Here is a 24,803-nt window from a genome sequence, read left to right as displayed (position 1 = left end):
AATCCTTAAAAGCTTTCAACATCATTTTCCTTAGCTTTAAAACACATTAAACTAGCCACATTAAACTCTCACAAAGTTAGGTAGGAAAAATACACTAGGTCAGAGGAGGAAATGAAAACATGGAAGTGTTATCACCATTTGGTCACAAATTTATTTTCTCAGAGAAACATGCCCATAAAAATCTGTTCCAGGATGAAAACCTGGCACAAAGCAACCCAACATTACATCATACTTTTTAAAGATTGGGGTGGAGTAGGAGAGGAGGGATTAAAAATCCAGAGGGGAAAATCCTTGCATGTAGGAAAAAAAAAAGGTTGTTGGTAAAATATATTTTCCACTGAGGTGTATAACTTCTTCAAATTAATGGCTTGGTTCAGCTGAAATTTGGCAAGGTCACAGATTTTCATCTTTTTCAAGCATACTCTCTATTCTGTTAAGCTGCCTATAAGCATCATTTTAGCAAACAACATGTTCACTCCTTGCTATAGACCTGCTGACGACATCGTGTTAGCTCATCATTTGTTTGGTTTTAGCCAAAGGCTTCTCCATTTATTAAGTCATTAGCACTGCTAGTGAAAGACAGCGTCTCTGAATTTTAACAAGTACAGAAAAACTCTAATACAATCATTATTAACCTTCTATTATGGGACTCAAAATCAGACATACCAGGATCATATTACATGTTCTTTAATAAAACTTCACACAGTAAAACCTGGTAATTTGGTATCAGACCTTTCCTCCAACAACAAATGTATAAGGAGTTTCTCTTTATATATTAATTTTACAGTTAAGAGCCTTAGTCATTACGTATATATACCAAACACTTGTAAACAGGAACCATACCATTACTTTAGGTATTAAATAATTATACTTTGAAATCATGCTGTGGACACAATATACCACTCATTTTTCAGGGAGAAAATGAACTAAAACAACCTTCATTTTAAAGCCCAACTGACATATCCACCCATCCACACCCACATTATATTCTGAAAAATAAGTAAATGACACTTTTTTTTTAGCATAATGGACCAACTCAAAGATCACTGTGCAGACAGAAATGTGTTTATAAGAGAAGATGATGCAAGATCTGAGAGGCAGGAGCCCTCGTGTGAATCACATGAGATTCGTGCAGGTCAAGGCCCAAAAACAAGAGGAACACTCCAAAGGGTTCATTTCAATACCTGTAGCCCTGTCCCTGCTAGGGGTTTCTGACCCTACCATGAACTAAGTTAGGACACTTAGGTATCTGTGTTGGGCAAGAAGGCATGAAAGGGCAGGGCTCTTTACTTTGAGACAAAGCAATGGTATTAAAAAATTGTTTCCTATTACAATGAATATGTTTGCTAATTTTTTTAAAGAAAGATGTTAAATGGGCTCTAATTGAGGAAAACACCAATAAATATCAACAACAAAAGTCTTGAAGAAATGATTACTCATTGTATATCCCTTATAATAAATGTTCATAATCTACTGGCTTCATGACACATAGGCCCTGCGGCTGACAGAATGGTTTTACTAATCTAGTACACATCAAGCACTGATAAGAGACAGAGAGACATACAAATAAATGTCCTATGCACTGAATGTTTGTATCACTTCAAATATTGTAAGTTGAATCCCTAATTTCACAATGATGTATTAGACGATGGGGTGGTGGGGAAGCAAGTAGGTTCAGATAAGGACATGAGGGCCAAGTTCCCATGATAAGGTCAATGTTCGCATTGGAGAAGGGAGGGGAATATCAGAGCTTCCTCTTTCTCTCTCTCTCTCTCTCTCTTTTTTTTAATTGGCAAGTCAGATATATAGACAGGAGGAAAGACAGAGAGAAAGATCTTTCATCCACTGATTCACTTCCCAAATGGCTGCAATGGCCAGAGCCAAGCTGATCCAAAGCCAGGAGCCTGGAGCCTCCTCCAGGTCTCCCATGCAGATGCAGGGTCCCAAGGTTTTGGGTCATCCTCAAATGCTTTCCCAGGCCACAAGCAGGAAGCTGGATGGAAAGTGGGGCTGCCAGAATTAGAACTGGCGCCCGTATGGGATCCCGGGGCATTCAAGGTGAGGACTTTAGCCACTAGGCCAGTGCGTTGGGCCCAGAGCTTTCTCTTTTATCACGTGAAGGTACACCAAGAAGGTGGTCATTTGCCATTTGAGAAGAGGGTTCTCCCCAGAATCCAAATCTGCTAGCACCTTCGATTTTCAGCCAAAACAATGGAGATAAACAAATTTCTGTTCTTGAAGTAACCCAGCCTATGGCACTTTATTATAATTCATGTGTATGAGCATGCACATACACACATGTAGTTATAGACATGTGTGCATATCCACATATGTGCAGCATACACACAATGCAGAAATATGTACCCATTTTTTCAAATATATGTATATGTTATAGTGACTAACTCCATAAAAGGCATTGTGAATTTATCATTTGATGACATGAAATGCAGTAGTAATTTGGTAAAGAATAAGGTTTATGCAGGCACGAAACAGGGATGATGAAAGGATGGGCAATCCATGTAAGGACATGTGGATGTGAAACTGATTGGCATACAGTTTAGATTTTGGAAACACAGAGGATACTCCAGCAGGAAAACAGAGTAGGACTTAAAACTCTAGGAATGAAACCGAGAAGAATCCTCAAATAAAGTTAACGCACTGGCTTTGGGTAGGGGAGCAACCTGTAACACTGAATTCAACTCTGTTGCATGTGTGTATTTTCTAGGTAAGGTATATGGCTTCACCGGGTTTTCAAAGGAGTCTGACAATCTACTACTCATTAAACATGTTGTGTTAACTTTGGATACTTCTATTCTTTAGTATTCTGCATCTTCTGTATGATACGTCTGCGCATTAGCTTCGTACTTATCCTGTGTGAGAGATTCACTCTACTTCCTGCAACTGAGGGTTGATATCTTGCCATGAGTTCTAGCACATTCTAAGTACTTTCTCTTCTACATTCTACTGTCTCTGCTCCTATGTAACACGGCCTACTATTTTTATTAACTGCCACTCTCCATCTCAGACTTTCCACTGGGAAAGGCTTTCATTCTAGTAAGTGAACTGAAACAGAAACTGCAGTGAAACAGTAGAGATTAGTGTTCAGAACTGTGCTGTTGAGACAGTGTTCAACTGAGAATCATAACTTTCTCATCTCATTGCAGAGAAAAACCACCCAAAATGCTTGAAATGCTTAGCATGGAGGTGAAAGGCCTGAGGTATTAAATAAAGACATGGTATTTCTTACAGTTCTAGATGAATTATTATGCTGCAGAGAAGAAAACATTTGAGAAAATTAAAGCGCAGAACTGCCCCTGTACACAAATAAATCCAAGACAGACCTGAAGGGGCAAACGAGTTTAAGAAACATACACTCTGAGATGTGAGTCATCACAGATTTATATACATCTTCTTCCTAAACGTATATTTTCTGCCTGAAAAGAAGCCTAAATAAAAACACTGAGATATCAGTGGCTGGAGAGGTGGAGTTCCATACAAGAATGTTGCAAAAAATAAGCAATTTGGGGGTTGATGGATTTTCTCCCCCAACTAAGTTCTGTTCTGGTCTTTCTCTCTTTTTCTACTTCGTCTTTCTCTTTTCTTTTCTTTTGGTAATATTTTAAAGCAAAGGCTGAGCTCTTGATCTTTCAGGAGGCACAGGCAAGACAAAAGGCCAAACTCACTAACGAAAACTTGCTGAACTTACTTTTCAGAATTCCATCCTAAGTCACGAAGAACCCTATTGGCCCCGCTCCCAGACTAGTAAAAAGAACATCTCTAGTCCCCAGAGGCTAAGAAAGCTCTTTCCACTAAAACCAAATACACATTTTCTCCTGACAGCTGGTTGTCTTAGTGTACTCTGAACTGTGTATTTATCAAAGGGAAAAAAAACAACTTCAGGAGAACAATATTTATTGTAGGATTATCAGAGTGACTCAAGTAAACACAAGTAAGGCAAAATAAAACCATGCTTACTATGATGTTCTTGAACTTAAACCCTGACACAAAATCACCCAAAGAGATTTGGGGGTCTCTTTTTGGAGACAACTGATAAAGGACATTTTTAATGGCAAGGATTATCTTTGTCTTCTATCTGTGCTTAGTTATATAATTTTGCTAATCTAAGCATCTTTTGAGCATCTAAAATGAAAACGTTCCATTCTGCTAAGATGTTGCATTTTGTATTAAAGTTAAATTAAATTACAATATACTAAATTTGCTTATTGCTAAAAATGTACTTAATCTGACTCATCCGGTTTTAACATCTTTACCATCTTGAATATCTTTTAAGTAGTATTATTTAGATTTGCATCTCTCCTTATCCTTTGCCTGGATCTCTTGGTCAATTTTCAGTTTATCCCTTTGTGGATTACAGATTAACAACCAACTGTATCAAGAAACTGTGTCTGTTGCCAGCACACTGGGGAACAGAAGCAAGGAAATGAGGCTGGAGAGATCATAGGAGGAGTAGATGAGAGGTCACATGAGACCAAAATCTTGTTTCTCAGCTCAGGATTCACTATGTAAACCATCTCTATAAAATAAAGCTCCAGCTCTCTCTACTTACCAAGGGACCATGAAGGACACTAGCCCACTGGCTACAGCAGGCCCCAAGACACTAGCAATAGGAAATGTCCATGGGGCACACTTGCCTCTCCAGGTTATCTGTCCCTTCAGGGAGCCCCATCAGGAGGGGCTGTGCTTGAGCTCAGGAAGGGCTCAGGGCAATACTAGCTTGGCAGAAGCTGGGCTTGCCTCAGTGGACCTGAGCTGATGGAGATAGAGACTCAGGTTTGGAGCAGGTGTTTAACCCATCAGGAAACATGACAATAAAGGCACACATACACGCACAGGAGAGAAATAAGTTGTCCTGCTGGGTGGGCAGATAGCAGTGGTCAAGAAAATTTCCACAGAGAAGATGGTGATTATTTCATTATTTTATTTAATTCAGAGTACTCCTTTTACTCCTCATATGATACAATGGCTGGGGCTGGCTGGGGCTGGCTGGGTCAGGTCAAAGCTAAGAGCTGTGAATTCAATTCAGGTCTCCCATACAGGTGGCAAGGACTCAAGTACTCAGGCCACTGTCTGCTGTCCCCCTGGGCATGTATCATCAGGAAGCCGAAATCAGGAGTGGGCACAGTAACTGGAGCAGGGACTTGAACCCAGGCATACTGGTATGGTACACAAGTGAGTGCACCAAGTAACTTCCTTACTGCTAAGTCAAATAACCATGCCAAGGAAGATATGACTGAGAAGTCTTTAAGAGGCAGGTTAAAAACTTTAATAGACCCTGCAGGGGAAAGAAAACAAATCTGGCACTGTGGTACAAGAAGCAGCCTTAGCAAAGGAACAGAACAGAAATAAACACCAGGCGTGTTCAGTTGATCATAAAAACCCTAGCTTGGATGATCAAGAGAATACATACCTAAGAATCCAGACTGAAAAAGCAAGCTGGCACCATAACCATGGCACTGTCGGGTGCCACACTGAGAGTTGTGTACTCAATTTGTTGACAATAGAGAAATTGATGGTTCATATGACTGGCACTTACCTAGGAGACAGTGACAGAACTGCACACACTGGAACTGGGAGTCAGCAGAAAGTTAGACAGAAAGTTCAAAGGCCCAGAGAAAGGGGCCTGCACTGTGGACAGTGCTGAAGCCATTGTCTGTGCTGCTGACATTCTATTTGGGCGTCTGATTTAATTCCAGCTTCTCCACCTCATATCCAGTTTCCTGCTAATGCACTGGAAAGCACTGGAAAATGGCCCAAGCACTTGAATCCCTGTCAATCAGATGGGAGACCCAGAGGAAGTTCCTGGTCTCCAATTGACTCAGCCCTGTTCATTGTGGCCATTTGGGGAATGAATTGGTGGAGAGAAAAATCAATCTCTTTCTCTCTCAAATGAATACATAAAATCTTAAAAAATAGTAACAATAAATAAAAGCCCAGAGAAGATGCGACAACTAAGGCAGGCAGTGCAAGTTGAATACTGGGCCTGTGCACCTTGTGCTCAGCTTTCAAGACAACACAACACCACAAATGGCTAGCTAAGGGGTAAGGGTGTGCTACCTGCCCTTGAATTGCAGCACCCAATCAGTGAAAATGATGACTGTCATGAAGAGAAGCTGCCTGTGAGGAAGAAACGTACTGGAGCAATGACGAATTTGGTTTTAAGCAGTTGTCATCTAAGTCGTCAACTGAAAACACACACAGGTATGTCTACTACTTGATGAGGAAAGCACATCTGTGGGTCATTCACAAAGAAAGCAAGCCATGAAAACAGTCCTGGATGCAATCACAGGACACATAACGGAATTTAATGACTTGAAAAAAGGAAAAGGGAGTAGAGGCAGAGAGAGAGACCAGGGAGGTTGTCTAAAAACGTGGGTTTAGGTGTCTCTCTCTCCCTCCCCTTTCGAGAGGCGCCCCACCTCCCAGTTTTCTCTCCGGAGCTGCTTTCCCTTCCCTCTCTCTTCCCTGCTCACCTGGTCCCTTCACAAGGAAACTTTTCTGTCTGCAACAGAAAAAAAAACTTGGGTTTATAGGGAAAAAACCTGTTCTATAAAATAGATGCTGAGAATGCTGTCACAAGGATCAGATGGGATGGCAAAGTGAAACCAGCTTCTGGACATTTTAAAATACTAAACAAATACCCTTTTATGATTGCTGTAGCGTTACACAATTATTCCCTACATAAGCCACATTACAATAGAAAAGCCAGGCTTCCCTGAATCTTCCAAAGCCCGTGTTCTACCAAGCCTGATGGAAACGAGCTCTTCCCCCTCCCTTGGACTCTAAAAGTAATGAGGACGCCTACCTTCACTCTTTCTGCAACTCAAGAAGCATAAGCTGAACATCAAAGAAGGTCAAGTACCACAGTGTGCCTTTCACGTATACAACACTTAGAGAAGATACACTGAAACTTAAGTTAAGGAACTGCAGCCCAGATAACTGGCCAGTAAGGGATGCAACAGAGGGCTTCTGATACACTAAACCGCAAGTTGCAATGTGCCCTGTTTATTCTTACCCCCTTCCTATATCACAGGCAAATTAAGGCGTGGACCATATTTCACTTCTCTTGTTAGCCTCTGAAGCACATAGCATAAGGCTGTACAATTGGCCAGTTCTCACTTGGGTTTCACTGCCTGACAGGAGGAACACATGCATGCTAGCAAACACGCAAGCCTCACTAAGAACGAACATTTATGGGCTGGTAAGCTTTGAGGACTTATTTCCGTGCTGGCCTGCAGCTTAACAACAAAAAGTTCTAAAAACAAATTCAGTACTTGTGAAAGATGCCACCTGTCCTGCCTCAGGGGCTGCAGGCCTCTTTTTATACACCGAGTGGGAACAGTACAGGGAGTGAGGAAGCCAGTTTTCCTCAAGCCACACCCACAAACTAGCTGGAGCCAAGACAAGGGCCCAGCCCTTTGGGGAAAGAGCACTGCTCACATTTAACCTTTGGTTTCACTGCTGAAACTGCCAACAGTCTGGGAATGAGGCAAGGTAGAACACACTGAGTGCCAGGTCTGATGATGTAACGTTAAATTCTCAGCTCTCCTATCGGGTGATAAGGAGAGGCCAATGATGTACAATTTTTTTTTTCCTTCCCTAATATTCAACCAAAATCACTGACTACTAACTTTTTTTTTTTTTTTGCACAACTCACCAATTTAAGAAAAAAAAGTATAGAATTCAGTGTCTAATTCCAGTGACTGATTTCAGTTTCAGAAAAACTGAACATATAGGACCTGGTATATGCTTATTTCATACACATACCATGTGCAACAAGAGCACAACAAAGTTCTCAGAAGTATTGAATTTCCAAGTCACAACCATGTGTAATTAGGAGACCAGAGAACAATATGCATCTAAACACCAGAAGGGCATACAGCCATGTGCACCAGGGCTGTCAGGGACACCAGACAACTATTCCTGGACCCAGGAAAACAGACTTCACCAGTGGGATCACATTTCAGAGCTCCAGCAATTCATAAAACACTTGGGAGTTTTCTACCAATATATCTGACAGATGTTGTCTTTTGTTGGGATTATTTGAATTGGTATCCATGCTTTTGAGACCTTTAGGATATAACAAAGTGATCCCTTCTCCCACATGTCCAAAGAGATCTTCTTTTCTGAATGCTAGGACAAACAATATGAGCATGATATCCTTGTCCATTAGATGGACCTGGTGAGACAGAGAGAGAACAGCAGGACTGGAAAGAGCTTCTCTGGGCTCAAGAGAGCTCTGCTTCCTGCCTGGGGCCTGAGTTGCTGGGAACTCATGGTTCTCCTCATGATTTATACCTAACATGAATCAAGCTGTTGGCATCCTGAGGCTCTGCCTGTGTAAGGCACTCCATTGGGCTTACAACTTCCTAGAAAGAGTCACAGAGAAGCCAAGAGGAGAGCAAGCCTGAGTCAGGGCAAGGGCCTGGCATCAGCTTTGGGCGGGTCCGCATCGCATGTTTTTCCCATGACTCCTGAAAGAACTCTCCAGCTCTGGGTCTATAATCAATGCTGGGAAAGCTAAGAGTTGACACAACAATATGACACACAGGTAACAAATGAGAACTCAACATAAAAACAGTACCAATTCCTAGTCATTCACTCGTCAACTATAACCATACAAAGGCAGGACCTCTGCTCTCTGTTTCAAACTCTGCAAGAATTAACCAAAGGCATTAGCGTAGCCCTCCCTTTCTATAGGGACACAACCAAGATTCCCAGCAGATGCCTGAAACCTAGGATAGTGCCAAACCATTTTTATTCTATGTTTTCGCCTATAATAAATACCTACAATAAAGTTTAATTTCTATGTTAGGCACAGTAAGAAGTTAACAACAATGATAAAGTACAACTATTATGACTTCTGTAGTTTGAAGAGTAACAACAAAGCCAGCAGAAATTTCATCCTCCTCCTCTATAATTCCATGGAAAAAAGATTCATTCTTATATCAATCTTAGTGTTCAGTTTCTTGTTTTATGTTAATAATTTTTGCCTAACTTAAAAAGAGCACTTTTCAGCTCCTCTTTATCATAGCTGATTCACCAACACCACTACTTTCCTACTTGCGAGCCATTATCAACAAAAATAAGAGTTACTTTGACACAGCATCATTATGCTGTGACAGCTGATCTAATATCTGAGTGACAACTAAGTGACTAACCAGCAGGCCGCACATACAGTGTGGTGACGCTAGACAAAGGGATGATTCACATCCAAACTGGCACACTCGGGGAACCAAGAAAACCACCATGCTATCTGCAACAGAATATAATTTAGAGTTTATAAATTTTGTTTATTTCCAGAATTTTTCATTTAATATTTTCAGACTATAGTTGAACAAAGATTAATAAAACCCTGCAAAACCATGAGGGAGGGGAGGGGCATTGTAATAACTTTAGCAAATATATAAGTCCTTACAAAGTCATGTCCCAAGTGTATTTCTTTGCATTCTAATCTTTCTCTAAAGCCTACTTTTTTTTTACCTTTGAAAACTGTTAAGAATACAACAACTTTTGAAAATCTACTTTGGGATTTTATATGTATGTAGTTTATATGTATATAGTAAAATGAATTTGAATCAACTAAGAAAAATATCACTGTAGCATTTTCCAATATTTTTGTGAGAACTGTTTATCAAACTAGAAGACTGCTATGGGACAATTATTTACTATGTACTGCATTTGTGCAATGCAAAAGAGAGGAATGAAAAGATTTGTTCTTTACTTATTAGAAGTCCCTTACTCATTAGTAGTTTGTAAAGATTCAAACAAAACAATAATGCATCACCAACCAAAGTTATAATGGATAGCTTACAAAATAAATATAATAAATTCAGTGCTAAAAAGAGCTCATGAAAAGCCAGACTAATTGTGTACAAGAAAATGGTTAGTAGGGATGAAAATTGAATAAGGTTGTAGAAAATGTACAATATTTCAATAGAAAGAGGGGCTAGAGAAAGGCCTTGTACATGGAAGGAAGTTTTAGTAAAAATATAGAAAACATGACAACAGGCGTGAACTGAGCAAACTGTTCAAGTGTAGCTAAAGGACAGGCAATGAGAAGGAAATAACAGAAAACAGACTGGAAGGAATTGCTGTGACCAGTTCTTAACATAAAGAGAGGAGGAAATATGGAAAGCTAAATTTAGGAAATAAGAAAAATGACTTTAAATTATGCTCTTCTCAAATAATTCTGCACATCATAGTTTCAAATTTTTATTTGTACATGTTTTTAAAGAATATTTTATTTACCAACTTATTTGTAAATTCAGACAATAACCTCAAACATTTTTTTCTAAGCTAGCAATTTTTTGCCCACAGCTTAACTAATATATTCCTGCTATCCCTATCTTGAGATTGTTTCATTAAATCTCTTCCCGTTAGTAAAAACCTTCTTAACTCATTAAGTACATAATGGATAGCTACTCTCAAACTAGCTATTTACTCACTTACTTAGCCATCCTCTCTCCCTTTCTGCCCCAACTTGTCCCTGCTAACCACTGGCTCACCCATTCTTCTCCTATGAACCACATTAATAACAACATTAATAGGCAATACTCATGGAGTTTTTGATTGAGTGCCAGACACTGCAATTCGTTCTTCATCAATAGTATGCAATATATTCCTCAAAACAACAATGTGAAATGCATATTCTTGATCTCTATTTTATGAGGAAACAAGTTCAGAGATGTCAAATACCTCATCAGCTGGAAAGTGGCAGAAACCAAGGGGAGACTGGGTCAGCTAGAGTCTGCCACACTGCCTCTCAGCACTCCATTTCTTGTCGCCAGCACCTTTGGACCTTTACTAGTATGAGTCAGGATTTCCAGGTCAAAAAATTAAAACATCCACTGAGCATCTGCTACCCCGCTGTATAATCCTGTCCTAGGTGCTGCTAAAGATAAATAAATAAATGAGAGAATGCCTATAGATGGCTGATGCCCATAATCTCCCATATTTCAGTACAAATAGTTGTATTATATTGGTTTATAAGATTATGTGTCCATGATTCATAAACTAGAACAACCAAGGCCAGAGGGGATGAAAATGGATGGTGACCACATCTCAGAGACAGACATTAGCCAGCCTCAACTAAATGACTTATAGAGAATTTTAATAACACATTTCAATAAGAGTCTGTAAAAACTTGTGCTGCCAATGAAAAATTTGTCCTGTCAGAAATTCCCAACCAAATCTGTTTATAATCCATTTTCAATGAATTTCAGCTTCCTTTGAAGTAGAATAAGCTACTAAAGCACTTAGCCAACAATAAGCACATTGTGAAGCCAGTCATCACAAAATTCATTACTGATGAGAAAAGTCACTAGGTTAGAACACAAGTGTATTATTAAACTCCCTCTACCACAGAACTGGATGCTGTATAAAATCATATGCATCTATTTAAACACAGAAAGTTAATTCAAACACCCATCTTTTAAAGCTATCTACTTTTAATACTACCTGTACTATCCTCTTAATACAATTCTGCTTGATATTTTAAAGAGAGTAGTTACATTTTCAAAAGTAACTCTAAGAATTACAAATACATAGGAAATTTAACCAGATGTTGCTCAGCAATTTTGTTCATGCTATGATCACTTGTACCCTAGGAAACATCTAAAAGATATCACTATTTTGGATTTACTGTTTACTCTTTACAAGGAGGCAAACTGCATAGCAAGGACTCAAAAGAATACAGTGGCAAATCCAAACTGCCTTACTCTGCAGCCTGAACTTCTAATACAAGAATTTTTTTGTTGTTGTTAAGGAAACAGACATTAATATGAAGAAAGAATGTCAAGAGTCACAAATGGCAAAAGAAAGAATACAATGGTTGAGCAACTAGAAGCACCACAGTACACAACATTAGCGACACTGATACTTACTGTTCAATTCGGGGTGACAAGTACAGCTTGGGGTATACTTGGGTGGCTTCAGCATCCTCAAAGCTGACAGAAAGGAGGGCCACATCTTCGCCAGGATCTTCATTTACATCCTTAAAAAGGAACAGAAAACAAAAACGATCAGTACTTGTTCTTCTCACCTCCTGTAAGTGACAAGCTCATGTCCCCCAGCATGGCGGTCATATTTGAAGGTTCTCCTTGCTCCAGCTGAATGATCCAGCATGTCCTCTGCCACTCAGCATGTTATTCCACTCAGAAAAAAATGGTTTCGAAACCTTCTGGCCAAAGTTTATCACGCCCAGGCAAAAGACCACCACCTACCCCACTTGTTTCCACATTCAAGGGTGGTTGGAATGAGTAGTAAGGTTTTAATTCTTAGAAAAGAATTAGAAAACAAACAAACAAAAAATCCCCAAACATCAAATTGCAGTTAACATTGCTTTGAATATGATTTATATCTTAAAACACCAAAAAATGTTATACTACCGAGTAATTCTATTATACCTTGACATTACGTTGTTACTTAAGTTGTTACTTAAATAGCAAAAAATTGATAGGAAACAGATCACTATGAAACAGTCCCCACACAAAGGACAGGGGAGGTAGGTACATATCTGCCTTACAAAATGATTATGGATGATTCTCATTTGAACCATAAGAACATTCATACATGTCTTGGAATTCTAATTGTAAGATTAAAAAACATTGTCGATCCAAGTGCAAACTAATAAACATTATGAGGTTAACCAAATAAACCACAATAAACTAAACTGATGACAATAAAGCTAACCTTACTGTGATTTATAGTTAATAATCAAGAAGGGTGGACATTTAGCCTCATAATTAAAATGCTGGTTACAATGCCTGTGTCCCAAGTACCTAGCTTTGATAACAGACTGCAGCTCCTGGCTCAAGCTTTTTCCTGGGAAGAGGCAATGGTCATGGCTCCAGTAACTGGGCTCACGCCACTCATGTGAAAGGCCTGAATTGGATTTCTGGCTCCTGTCTTCAGGCTAGCCCAGTTCCAGTCACTGTAGGGATTCAGAGAATGAACCAGGAGATAGGAATATACATACTCTCACTCCTTTCTCCTCTTCTCTCTCTCTCTCTCACATACATAAACAAATCAACAGATTTCTTTAAGCTCAGGAATAGCAACGATTTAATATGATAGCCAAATTCAGTTAGCACTAATGACACATTGATGAAGTATCCTAAATCAAGATTGTGGAACTTAGAACTGCATAAACATACTTTACCATTATTGCCAAGCTTCAAGTGTCTGCCAGACATCTGAAGAAAATACTTAACTAGCATAGATCTAGTAGCATATTGATCTTAATTTGTAAGGATCAAATTTAGTAAGGATTAATAACTTATTTTTGGTTGGTAGTAGTTTCAAGTAAAATATGAAATTTGAAAACAGTTAATAGACTTGCACATCATTCACAAGGACTGGTAAGGCCTGACCTATACTTCTGGATCAGTTTCTACATCTTCAAGTGTGCTCACTAGGCTTCCAACATGGACTTCAGAATTCACCAACCTCTGAGCACTGGGAAGTTCAGTTAAGAAGTCCTTTATCTTGACTCAACCTACTCCCTCTCCTTCTTTTCTTGCACCCCAGGAAGCTGGCCACCATGCTTACCTTGCTTAGCTCTAACAACCTCAGTCTCCTTGCTCTGTAAGATGTGGTGGTATGACATTCACAGTCACACTAGTCTTTCATCCTAAACAGCCAAAATGCTAAAAGGAAAGACAAGAATATTGCTGGACTCTGCTTAGTCTCTGGGATCTGGCTCATCTCTCTCCTCTCCGAGTTCTCTATGCTTTCTCTCCGTCACCTTCCCTCCTATACGTCCCTCCAGCTCCATACAAACAGCCTACTCACAGTGCTCCTTCTTCAAGACTGCTCCTACTCAGATATCCTAGAAAACATGGCAGACCCATCTTTGTCCTTTTCTTACATGATGTCTAAATGTGATGAAGACAATCTCCCATCTCTAGAAACTCCTTTTCCTTGATTCTAAGAAACCACATTTACCAGATATCCTCTTTCTTTGGCCATTTCCCCTTCCTTTCACTTTGACTCTTCAATATTGATTTTTTAATTGTTCTGTTTTACATTACAAAATTCGGGCTTGTTTAAACAGGCCAAACTACATAATGTGTATGTGTGTACATAAGTTTATAAAGAGGAAATTCTCCCACCTCCACTTTACCTTCCGCTTTTTGAGGTAACCAAGGTTGGTGGTGTATGTAAATTCAAACAGCTCTGGCCATGCTTACAAACACACAAGCATGCAGGGATACAAGCTTGCATCTAAATAGGTACTTTAACTTACTGTTTTATTTTGCCTAATGGGATCATATCATACATATCACTCCACAAAATGCTTTATAAAGAGTCACATAATATTCCATGGCATGAATTTATTTTGACTAAATCATTTCCCTAGCAACAAATATTGTAGTAGTTTGCAATTCTTATCTACTTCACAGTGCTGCAATAAATATTTTTATGTGAATGTGTATATATGTCCTTTAGTAGTGGGAGGTCTATTTCTGTTTTTATTTTATTTTTGATGATATTTACACAGTTGATTAGGGTGGGAAGGGCCAAGGACCAGGGAAAAGCAGATGAGACAATTGTTTCCAAATCTTCTTCCTATATCTGGGGTGTGGAGGAAGTCAAGAGGAGAAGCCACACCTAGCCTTCCAACCATCTCAGTACCCAATAATGGAGAATGGCCACCCAATGTCATCCCAGGGTCCCTGATGTAGAGCATGCTCCAAAGGTTCTGCATGAGTAGTTTCAATAGTTCTGAAATACTGTTAGTCTCACTGATCCAAGGATGAGTAAATCCTTCCAAGGTCCAATGCCTGACATAGTTCACCTTAGAGTCTCCATTCGCCCAGATATTTGCTGTCAGTGCTGGGATAGTTGACCAATTTGTTCTGCCCTCCTTCCTCTGCTATGGTACCAGATGTCCTCTGTAGGCTCCAATGGACTGCCAAATCTTCCATGTGCATCTGGGTATGCTGTCCACTGCACCATCTTCAGTAACTGAGGAGGCCCCTTTCAGACACAGGCACTCCACAGTGTCAGACCACAGGTGCTGCCACTCTTCCCATGGTTTGAGTCCTGAATCCAGTGGTTCAATTGGGGGGTTGCCCAAAGAAATCCCGTTTGAAGTGACCCCAGTCCTGAATTGAATGTGCTTGCCAGTAGAGTCTGGCTTTTTCTGTCTCTGACATCAACCGATGCATACACTGACAGGTGCAATTGCTGGGTCAGTTCTGCTCCAGTGCCATCTCTTACATAAACCAATGGATGCTGCAGCCCAGCCCAATCCTACCCACCACACACTTGGCCCTCACATACACCAGCGGGAGCTGCAGCCTAGTCATAGTGACCCTCAATAACTCCCTATTGGCCTGCCCCCAGCCCTGGTTCCTGTGCTTACCAGTATGTGTAGCATACTTGTCTAGTTTGTCCCATTAGCTTTCATACACACCAATGGGTATTGAAGCCTAGCTCATCCTAAACAACCCCACTATTCAGCCCATACTCATGCTGGCTGTGTCTATGCAGGCCCATACCCAGCCCTGGTTCTTATGCTCACCAGTGGGAGTTGCAACCCATCAGAGAGGTCCCCAGTTTCCCTACTGGACCCACTCCCTATTCTGGATCTTGCACTCTCTAGGTGATTCTACAGTCTCACTTGATGGGATTTGCCCTCAGCCCCAGCATTGCCCGCTGATGCTGGGCAATGCCCAAGCAGCCTGCTCTTATTCTGGCCTACACTCGTACCAGTGAGTACAGTCAGTTAATCCTGTCTGGTTCTCCCCTTAACCCTGTTAACATGCAGGCCAACAAGTATTGTAGCCCTGCCCATCCTGGTCTGTACCTGATCCAAGTTCTCACACTTCCCAGTGGGAGCAGTGGCCCAGTAGGGGACCCCCTGAAACATCTCTATCATAGTTGCATACCCCGCACCCAGGTCTCACATGTGTGCTGGTGGGTGCTGTGGTCCAGTCTGGCATGGTCTGCCTCACCTTGATATTTGGTGGTGGATGCTGTAGCCTGGCCCTGCCCAGTCTGCTCCCAGTTCCAGCTCATGGCAGAGGGTGCTACAGCCTAGCATAGCCCAGCCAGCCTCCAGACTTGGCCATGCACTCACCTGCAGGGAGAGCAACTTGCTTCCCCAAGTTTCTTGTTGTCAGGTCTCCTTCCAAGTGGCAGATTTTGTGCACAACTGTGGGTCCTTGGACCAGAGTGATTTAGTCTAACTCCTGTCCTGGCAGGAATAGTGGCCTTGCCCAACCGGCCCACACCCATTCTGGTTCTTACTGTTGGGTGCTACAGCCCAGCCACACCTGGTCCACGCCCAGACATAGCTCTCACATGGTTCAGTAGGTACTGAGACCTAGCTAAGCCTGTCCCACAACCTAACTGACTCCCATGAGCACCAGTAGGTGCTGGAGTGTAGCCCAGTCTGGTCCACCCCAGACTCAGTCCACACCCATGCCAAGGGACACTGCAGTCATGTCCAGCCTAGACTGTTGCACCCATTCTAACTCTTGAGCTCAACAACAGGAACCACAACTCAGCCAGGGTATCCCCTTACCTCCCCAGTCAGGTTGTTCTCAGCCATAGATGTTGTACATGCCAATGGTTGCTCTGATCCTGCTCAGCACAACCTATCCCACATCTTGGCCTTTGCTACTCGATGCTAACCTGACCTGTGCCCACCCACTCTTAGTCCCAATTCTTGCTGGTGAGTGCTACAGCCTAGCCCTGACCAGTTTGCTCCCATCCCTGGCTTTCATGCAAACCTGTGAAGTGTGTCAGCCTAGCTCAGCATAACCTGTACTCCAGCCTAGCTTCTGCATATGCCAGCGAACTAAGGTTGGCCCAGCCCTGTCTGGTCCACCCCTCCAGAACCAACCCCCATACTTGCCGATGGGCTAAGCTAACTTGAATGGACTGACCAACTCCCAGGTCTGAATCACATGCTCACCAGTGGGAGCTACGGCCCACCAGGGAAGTTTCCCAAGTTCCCCCACCAGGTCCCATTCCAAAACCCAGATCTTGCATGTCCTGGCAGGTGTTTTGCCCTTACCCTGCATAGTCTGCTCCCTCTTGTTGCAGCCTCTATATGAGCTGGTAGATGTTGTGGCCCTGCCTGCCCACGTCCTATTCTTGGGTGTGCCTATGGGTGCTACAGCCTGGACCAGCTCGGCCTATTCCCAGCCTCAATATTCATGAGTATCGGACTGTACCATGGTCATACCTAGCTCAGCCTGTCACTACCTCTAGCTCTTGAGCGCAGCAGTAATTGCAGTTGCACAGGGTTGGGCCCACACATTCCCCACAGAATCTGCTCCAAGACCCAGTTCTCTCGCATGCTGGCTGGTGTCATGGCCCAGCCTAACTTGACTCATCCCATGTTCCAACACTTACTGGTTGGTACTATAATCTAGTCCTGCCAGCTAGGTCACAGCCCTAGCTTTTGTTTGTACTGGTATGTGGTGGTTGGCAGTGGTAATGCTAATTAGCCCAACTCATATCTCCCATTTGCGCGGATACATCAGTGACACAGAAAGGTCCTCCAGCTTCCTCCCTCCAAACTCTCAGCCCCCTTGCTTACCTGCAAGTACAGTGGCCTTGTCGGTAGAAATCCCGCAGAAGTCATTCTTTACCTATAACATTCTCCCTCAGTAGTCCTCCCTCCTTCACATCCCCGTACCCCCTTCCCTGAGCAATCCATGTGTCTGGGAACAAATGGATTCCCCAGTCAGGTCATCCCAAGCCCAGTCTTCTGGTTGGGTGGTGTGTTGGCCTGAAGCTCTGCCCACCCATAGGAACCCAAGATCATAAACGGGTTCCCAGGCCCTGTCCTTCAGCATGCATACACATCTTGGACCTCACCTCACCAATCACCTGGGACACAAGTGTGTGCAGGAGAAGCCAAGTATGGCCCATGGGCACACTACCCTAGCTGGGGCCTTTCTCTCCACTCCTTTCTCACTGGCCTTTGGAATCAAAACATGTGCACAATCTCAGGCGTGCTCTGACAGCCCCAGCAAGAGTCCTCAGACCCAACAGCTCACGGAACAAAGTGAAGCCACTGGTGGCTCTGGCTCCACAAAGAACCTTTTCTGTTTGTTTGTTTGTTTGTTTAAAAGCTTTATTTTTCTATTTTGAAAGTCAGAGTTAAAGAGAGGGACAGAGAGAACTGATACACTTTGATGGCCACCAATAGCGAGCAATGGACCAGGAGAAGCCAGGAGTTCTACTTAGGTCTCCCATGTAGGTGGCCATCTTCCTCTGCTTTTCCCAGTTTATTAGCAGACAATCAATGTAGGATGCCAGCATTGCAGGTGGCAACTTTAGCCTGCTACACCACAATGCTAGCCCCGGGACTCCTACTTCCTTTATGCCTGTTTTGTTTTTATGGGTTTTTTTTGGTATTTGCATGCACATATGCCTTTCTTCTTGTTTTCTTTTATTTCTTAATAAAATAAAAAAAAAAAGAAAAAACTAAAACTGAGCTTGCTGGGCTAAGGTGATTAGCATTTTACATTTTGATAGAATTTAACAGATTGTTTTGCTGACATCTGTGAAGTTAGTCACATTTGGTCACATGCATTCTTATCAGTAGGAGCTGCTGCTTTCTCACCCAGAGTAACTGGTTAATATTGGTTGTTATCACTCTTTTTTTCAATGAGGTTGACAATCTGGTAGCTAGAAACTGTGACCCATATTGACTAGACAAGTTTTCCCTTGATTATTGGTCATTAATCATTTCTTTTTAAATTTCCTGATCCAACCCATTACCCACTTTGCTCTAAGGTTCTTGGTTCTTGCTGGCTTTATTAGATTTGTTAACCCTTTACTATTACCTGTGTTATAAATTTTGTCGTGTATTCCAGCCTTTGACTTTCTACTACAGATACTCTTTTGTAGAAAACTTAAATGTTCAGTTAAATCCAGTCAATAATTCTGAGTTTATATAACTGTTTCTCTAGTTTTTCACCTAACCTCATTATACATTTTATTTTTTCACACAAAATAGTTCTGGAATACATTTTTAGGTTACATGACATAAGAAATACAGTTTGGGTTTTCTGTTTATGCCACACTGGAGTATAGAGTAGTGTGTGCCTGGATGGATAAAAGGACCTGGCATACTGAAACTATTCAATGTTAACTAAGAGCAGTGACAAGTGCATATTTTTTCTTTAATTTTATTTTTATTGGAAAGGCAGATATACTGAGAGGAGGAGAGACACAGAGGAAGATCTTCCATCCGATGATTCACTCCACAAGGGACTGCAACAGCCAGAGCTGTGCCAATCTGAAGCCAGGAGCCTAGAGCCTCTTCCAGGTCTCCCTCGTGGCTGCTGTGGTCCAGGCCACAAGCAGGGAGCTGGATGGGAAGCAGAGCCTTCGGGTTTTGAATCGGCACTCATATGGGATCCTGGCACGTTCAAGGCAAGGACTTTATCCACTAAGCTACTGCACTGGGCCTGATAAATCCATGTTTCTTTTTCTTTGTTGGGGTATGGAGATTGAAAGCTTTGTTTTACTTTTTTTTCCAAAGAAACATCAATTCTGAACCTTTTTTTTGCCTAAATCCAGTGATTTTTTTCAGGAACCCATTATATAAAAGTTGCAGCCATCAATCATATCTCATCAATGATATCTGGAAACTTCAGTGCTAAATCTTTGCTTCAGCACACAATAATACATGAAGTTCTTTTTTTAAAAAAAGTAAAAGATTTATTTATTTTTTATTGGAAAGTCAGATATACAGAGAGAATACACAGAGAGAGGAAGATCTTTCATCTGCTGATTCACTCCACAAGTGACTACAACAGCCAGAGCTGAGCCAATTGAAGCCAGGAGCCCAGAGCTTCTTCCAGGTCTCTCATGTGGGTGCAGGGTCGTAAAGCTTTGGGCCATCTTTGACTGCTTTCCTAGGCAATAAACAGGGAGCTGGATGGGATATGCAGCCATTGGGGCAAGAACTGGCACCCATTTGGGATCCCTCCTTATGCAAGGTGAAGACTTTAGCCACTAGACTACCACACAGGCCCAATACATTAAGTTCTTTAGAAATACAGTAATCTTTTTTTAAAGGATCTATTTATTTTTATTGCAAAGTCAGATATACAGAGAGGAGGAGAGACAGAGAGGATTAGAACCAGTGCCGATATGGAATCCCAGGGCGTTCAAGGCAAGGACTTTAACCGCTAGGCCACAGTGCCGGGCCCAGAAATACAGCAATCTTAAGACAAGAGAACACTTGGGAACCTGACTTAACCTACCATTTGCTGATTTAGAAATGATATTCAGCTTTGCAATTTTATTTTTGCAAAATGAAGGAAAATTTTGGGCCCAGCACGAAGGCTCAGTGGCTAAAATCCTCGCCTTATATGTGCCAAGATCCCATATGGGTGCTGGTTCCTTCGCAGCTGCTCCACTTCCCATCCAGCTCCCTGCTTGTGGTCTGGGAAAGCAGTAGAACATGGTCCAAAGCCTTGGGACCCTGCACCCATTTGGGAGACCTGGAGGAAGCTCTTGCCTCCTGGTTTCAGATCAACTTGGTCAGTCGTAGCCACTTGAGTGAACCAGTGAACAGCAAGTCTGTTCATAGAACTCCGTCTCTCTGTAAATCTGCTTTCCCAATAAAAATAAATAAATCTTTTAAAAATGATAGAAATTTTTTTTCTTTTTTTATTGTTATTAACATTGTATTATGTGATACACATTTATAGGCACTGGGGATTTCCCCCCCCCCATAGTGGATTCCTCCACCTTGCTGCATAACCACAGTTCAAGTTCAGTTGAGATTCCTTCATTGCAAGCATATACCTAGCATAAAGTCCAGCGTCTTATTGTCCAGATAAGTTCAGTGGCCTCTTGGGGAGACCTTCTCTGGTCTGAAGGTAGAGCTAACAGAGTAAAGTTCTGGTCAGTTAAAAGCCCCAACAAAACCTCATCATCAATATACAACATTATGGAATTAATTGACATAGTATTGAGTAAACAATATGTTAAAAATAATGCAAGTTCAATTCTTCAAAACATCTGGGTTGAGACAGTATCAATGACACGTTCAAAAAAATAACAACCAACCAAACAAAAATTACAGGTTAAATCAAGGCAAACATGCAGTATCTAGCCTTTTGGGATTCACTCATTTCCCTTAGCATTATAGTTTCCAGTTGGGCCCATTTAGCCACAAAGAACTGCATAAAAATGATAGAAAATTAAAAAACACTCATGGTTCTCAACAAACATAAACTAGTTATATATACTATAGAACCCATAAAACATCTGAAACTAAAGTTACATAACCATGTACATAAATACAGAGACAAATTCATTTTATAATCTCACTGTAGAAGTAGTTTCTTGACAGACTGATTACCTTAACAAGGACAAAATAACATTGTCTTTCACATACTTGCCCAACCACTGAGTCTCCTTGTAAAAGGTCAAATGGAGGTTATGAACACAAACCACAAAGATTTGCCAAAAAATACACTGCAAATAGTTACAGGCCAATGAAATGCTTTCTAATTAGTAACTTTACCCCATATACTCATGACTAATTTTTCTTTTCCTATTTTTTAACTTTTCATTTCACTTCTTCTCTAGGAAAGAGTAGAAATGATTAAGGCCAATCCTCCAAATCAATGGAATGACTCTAATTAATATAAGTCCCATTTATCATCTGACATCCTGCAAACAGTACATAAAACATTAGTTTATATTCAGATTCATATTCAAACCTAGTTATTTCCAGAAGTTTGCTTTAGGAACAACTGTTAATCTTTTATTCTTAGAGTAACACATGAGTTTTCAACAACACACGAATTGTTATTTGATTCTTAATGGACACCTGAGTTTAATTTCAAGTGCTTAAATAAATCCAAAAAGTTCCAAAAATATAAATCCGTGCAGTGTTCTCCCGTTTCTGTAGCTCTAACAGGCTAGTACATGTGTTCCCTCCCATCTGGGAAATTAGAAAAGAAGCTCTTGTACCATGGTTCTTAGAAGCTAACATTACAGATGATTATTGTAACCACTAATGGCAGCATTTGGAAAACAGGGGATCGTTATAGCATAGTAGGGGACTTTTTAAACAGTACAACTATACATTTTCAGGGCTTTCTATCTGCTCTATTTGAAGTAGCAGCAAGCTAAAATAGGGGGGAAGATGCCAAATTTGCTAAAACTCCAGAAGAATACTGCCTTTTGCTCTTATAAAAGTGGGTCAGGCACTGACATACATATTGTGAGGCAACAGCGGCCCGATGTTTTACTGAGAGTTAACAGTGGATCTGGCCTGGCACTTGACAAAATGGGAAGGGGGTATCCCAGTTCCACTACAAGTGATTCTCTTACAGGTGGGGAGATTCTTCTGCTAATTTTTGCACGCACAGTATCTGGAACATGACAGATTCATAGCATATTGGCAGGAAAAAAGAAGAAAAACCTTGAATTAATGCAGGAATGACTAAAAGAATGAGTAAATAAGTAAGATATTTTACAGTTTAAAATTTAGAAATATCTGGGTTTCAGGATTCATGGTATAAAACTGATACAATTAAATAGAAATTTAAATATCTATTTCTTTAGTTTTTAAGTCCATTATTGAATATTCCATTAAGGAAACCTCAAATCTGATCCATGTAGCCAGTGCTGCAGCACAGCAAGCCAAGGCCTCCACTTCAGGTGCTGACAGCCCGTATCAGAGTGCCAGCTTAACTTCTGCTGCTCCATCTCCAAACCAACTCCCTGCTAATGTGCCTAGGAAAGCAGCAGAAGACAGCCCAGCTGGTAAGGTCCCTGTGACCTAATGAGAGGCCCAGTTGCAGCCTTTGCAGCCCATTTGGGGTACAGAGAGGATCCATCTCTCTCTCTGTCTTTCTCTCTTTTTCACTCTCTCTGCCTTTCAAATAATAAGGTTTGAAAAACAAAAACAGATCCATATATCACCCAAGAAAAGACACATCTGTGAATCAAGAACCATCATTTCTGGTTGTATCACTGATTCACTTACGTAACTATACTCAACTGAAGTTCTTTGCAAATATCAAAACGATATAGAAGAAAACAACTAGTCTTAAAAATAAAAGTAAGCACAAGTACGATTTATCATTTCTCTGTACTCTTTTGATATGCTAATTATTCCAAGAAAAGATAACAGCCATTAAACAAACTACTATATATTGAAGACATCAGTATCAGTATAGTCAGAAAGGCATGCACTACTAATTAACTAATTGCTGATAAATGTTAGTTAAACCATAAACATTATGAACTATAAGATCATGTAGGGAGACCGTAAAAAAAAGTGCATTTCTCAATTCAGAAAGATTTACAGCAAAGCTATAAATGTTACTAGCAAAGCCAATCTGTTGCCATAAATGATTGTAAGGCAGCTATTATGTAGAATATTAAAAGCCAAATGTCATTTCAAATTACATTTAAAATAGTATTGAGGAACCAGCATTGTGGTACACTAGGTTAAGCAGCTACTTGCATTACTATCCCATATCAGAGCACCAGTCTGAATCTGATCCTCGCTTGGATCCAGCTCCCTGCTAATGCATCTATTAAGGTAGCAGAAGAAGGTCCAAGTGTTTGAGTCCTTGCCACTCACGTGGGCAATCGGAATGGCGTTCCAGGATCCTTACTGGCCCAACCTCAGCTGTTGTAGACATTTGAGAAATGCATCAGAGGTTGGAAATTCTTTCATTCTCTGTGTTTACTGACACTCTGCCTTTCAAATGAATATTAAAAACCTTAGAAAAACAGCAGCAGCCTACATCTGGATCAAGTCCCAACCCTGCATTCAATCCAGCTTCCTGTTAATGCCCACCCAGGGAAGCAGGGGATAAGGCTCGGATACTTGGGTTGATACTTGGGTTCCTACTATCCTTGTGAAAAACTTTCAGGTTTTTACTTCAGCCAGGCCCAACCCTGGTGATTGCTGCTAGAGAATGAACCAACAGACTTGAATATTTGGGTCTGTCTCTGCCTTTTAAATACACAAAAAAAATAATAAATAAAAATAAAATGGTACTAAGCTTGACTTGGTATTAAATGACTCCCACAGTTATCCAAAACTAGGTTTGAGAAAGCACTTCATTTTGCGAAAACTATCAGTTTTTGACCAGCTGTATACAAACTTAAAACTTCCCATACAGAATCTCACTTTAAAATATACTGAGGTTATTTCCTACAGGTTCCAGTTCTCCAATAACACAGATCCATCACAATCAAATTACATAAATTTAGATATTTCAAATCAAGTTTTTTTCAAGGTGGCAGAGATTATGATATATTTACCAAAAAGTAAAAGATGTAGTATGCTACAAACATTATGAGGAAAACCTAAAGCAGGCAGAGCAGATAAGGAGGGACAATGAGACTTTTTAAAAGGGGTCAAAAATAAGCACATGGGGCCCGGCGCGGTGGTGCAAGTGGTTAAGGTCCTCGCCTTGCATGCCTGGGATCCCATATGGGCACCGGTTCTATCCCGGCAGCCCTGCTTCCCTTCCAGCTCCCTGCCTGTGGCCCGGGAAAGCAGCAGAGGACAGCCCAAAGCTTTGGGACCCTGAACCCGCGTGGGAGACCCGGAAGAGGCTCCTGGCTTCGGATTGGCATAGTATCGGCTGTTGCACTCACTTGGGGAGTGAATTGGACGGAAGATCTTCCTCTCTGTCTCTCCTCTCTGTATATCCGCCTTTCCAATAAAAAAATAATAATAAAAATAAATCTTTAAAAAAAATAAGCACATGAAAAACGAGCCATGGTCCTCCACCACTTAGGATAAATGTAGTTTTTTTTTTTTTTTT

The 24,803-nt window shown here is 41.1% G+C and overlaps 1 protein-coding gene across 2 annotated transcripts in view; it reads right to left on the bottom strand.

The window, feature by feature from the left end:
• LOC121166283 (BRISC and BRCA1-A complex member 2) overlaps positions 1-24,803 on the bottom strand; it is a 418,479-nt gene that overhangs the window by 173,290 nt on the left and 220,386 nt on the right. For both annotated transcript variants that reach the window (XM_040995412.1, XM_040995413.1), the window contains one exon: positions 11,904-12,013. In XM_040995412.1, coding sequence (XP_040851346.1) covers positions 11,904-12,013 — 110 coding nt within the window. The remainder of the gene's footprint in view (positions 1-11,903; positions 12,014-24,803) is intronic.

This window comes from Ochotona curzoniae, unplaced genomic scaffold, assembly GCF_017591425.1.
Source record: "Ochotona curzoniae isolate NIBS_2020 unplaced genomic scaffold, NIBS_Ocur_1.0 patch106, whole genome shotgun sequence".
Lineage (NCBI taxonomy): Eukaryota > Metazoa > Chordata > Mammalia > Lagomorpha > Ochotonidae > Ochotona > Ochotona curzoniae.
This window is presented reverse-complemented; position numbering and strand designations above follow the sequence as displayed.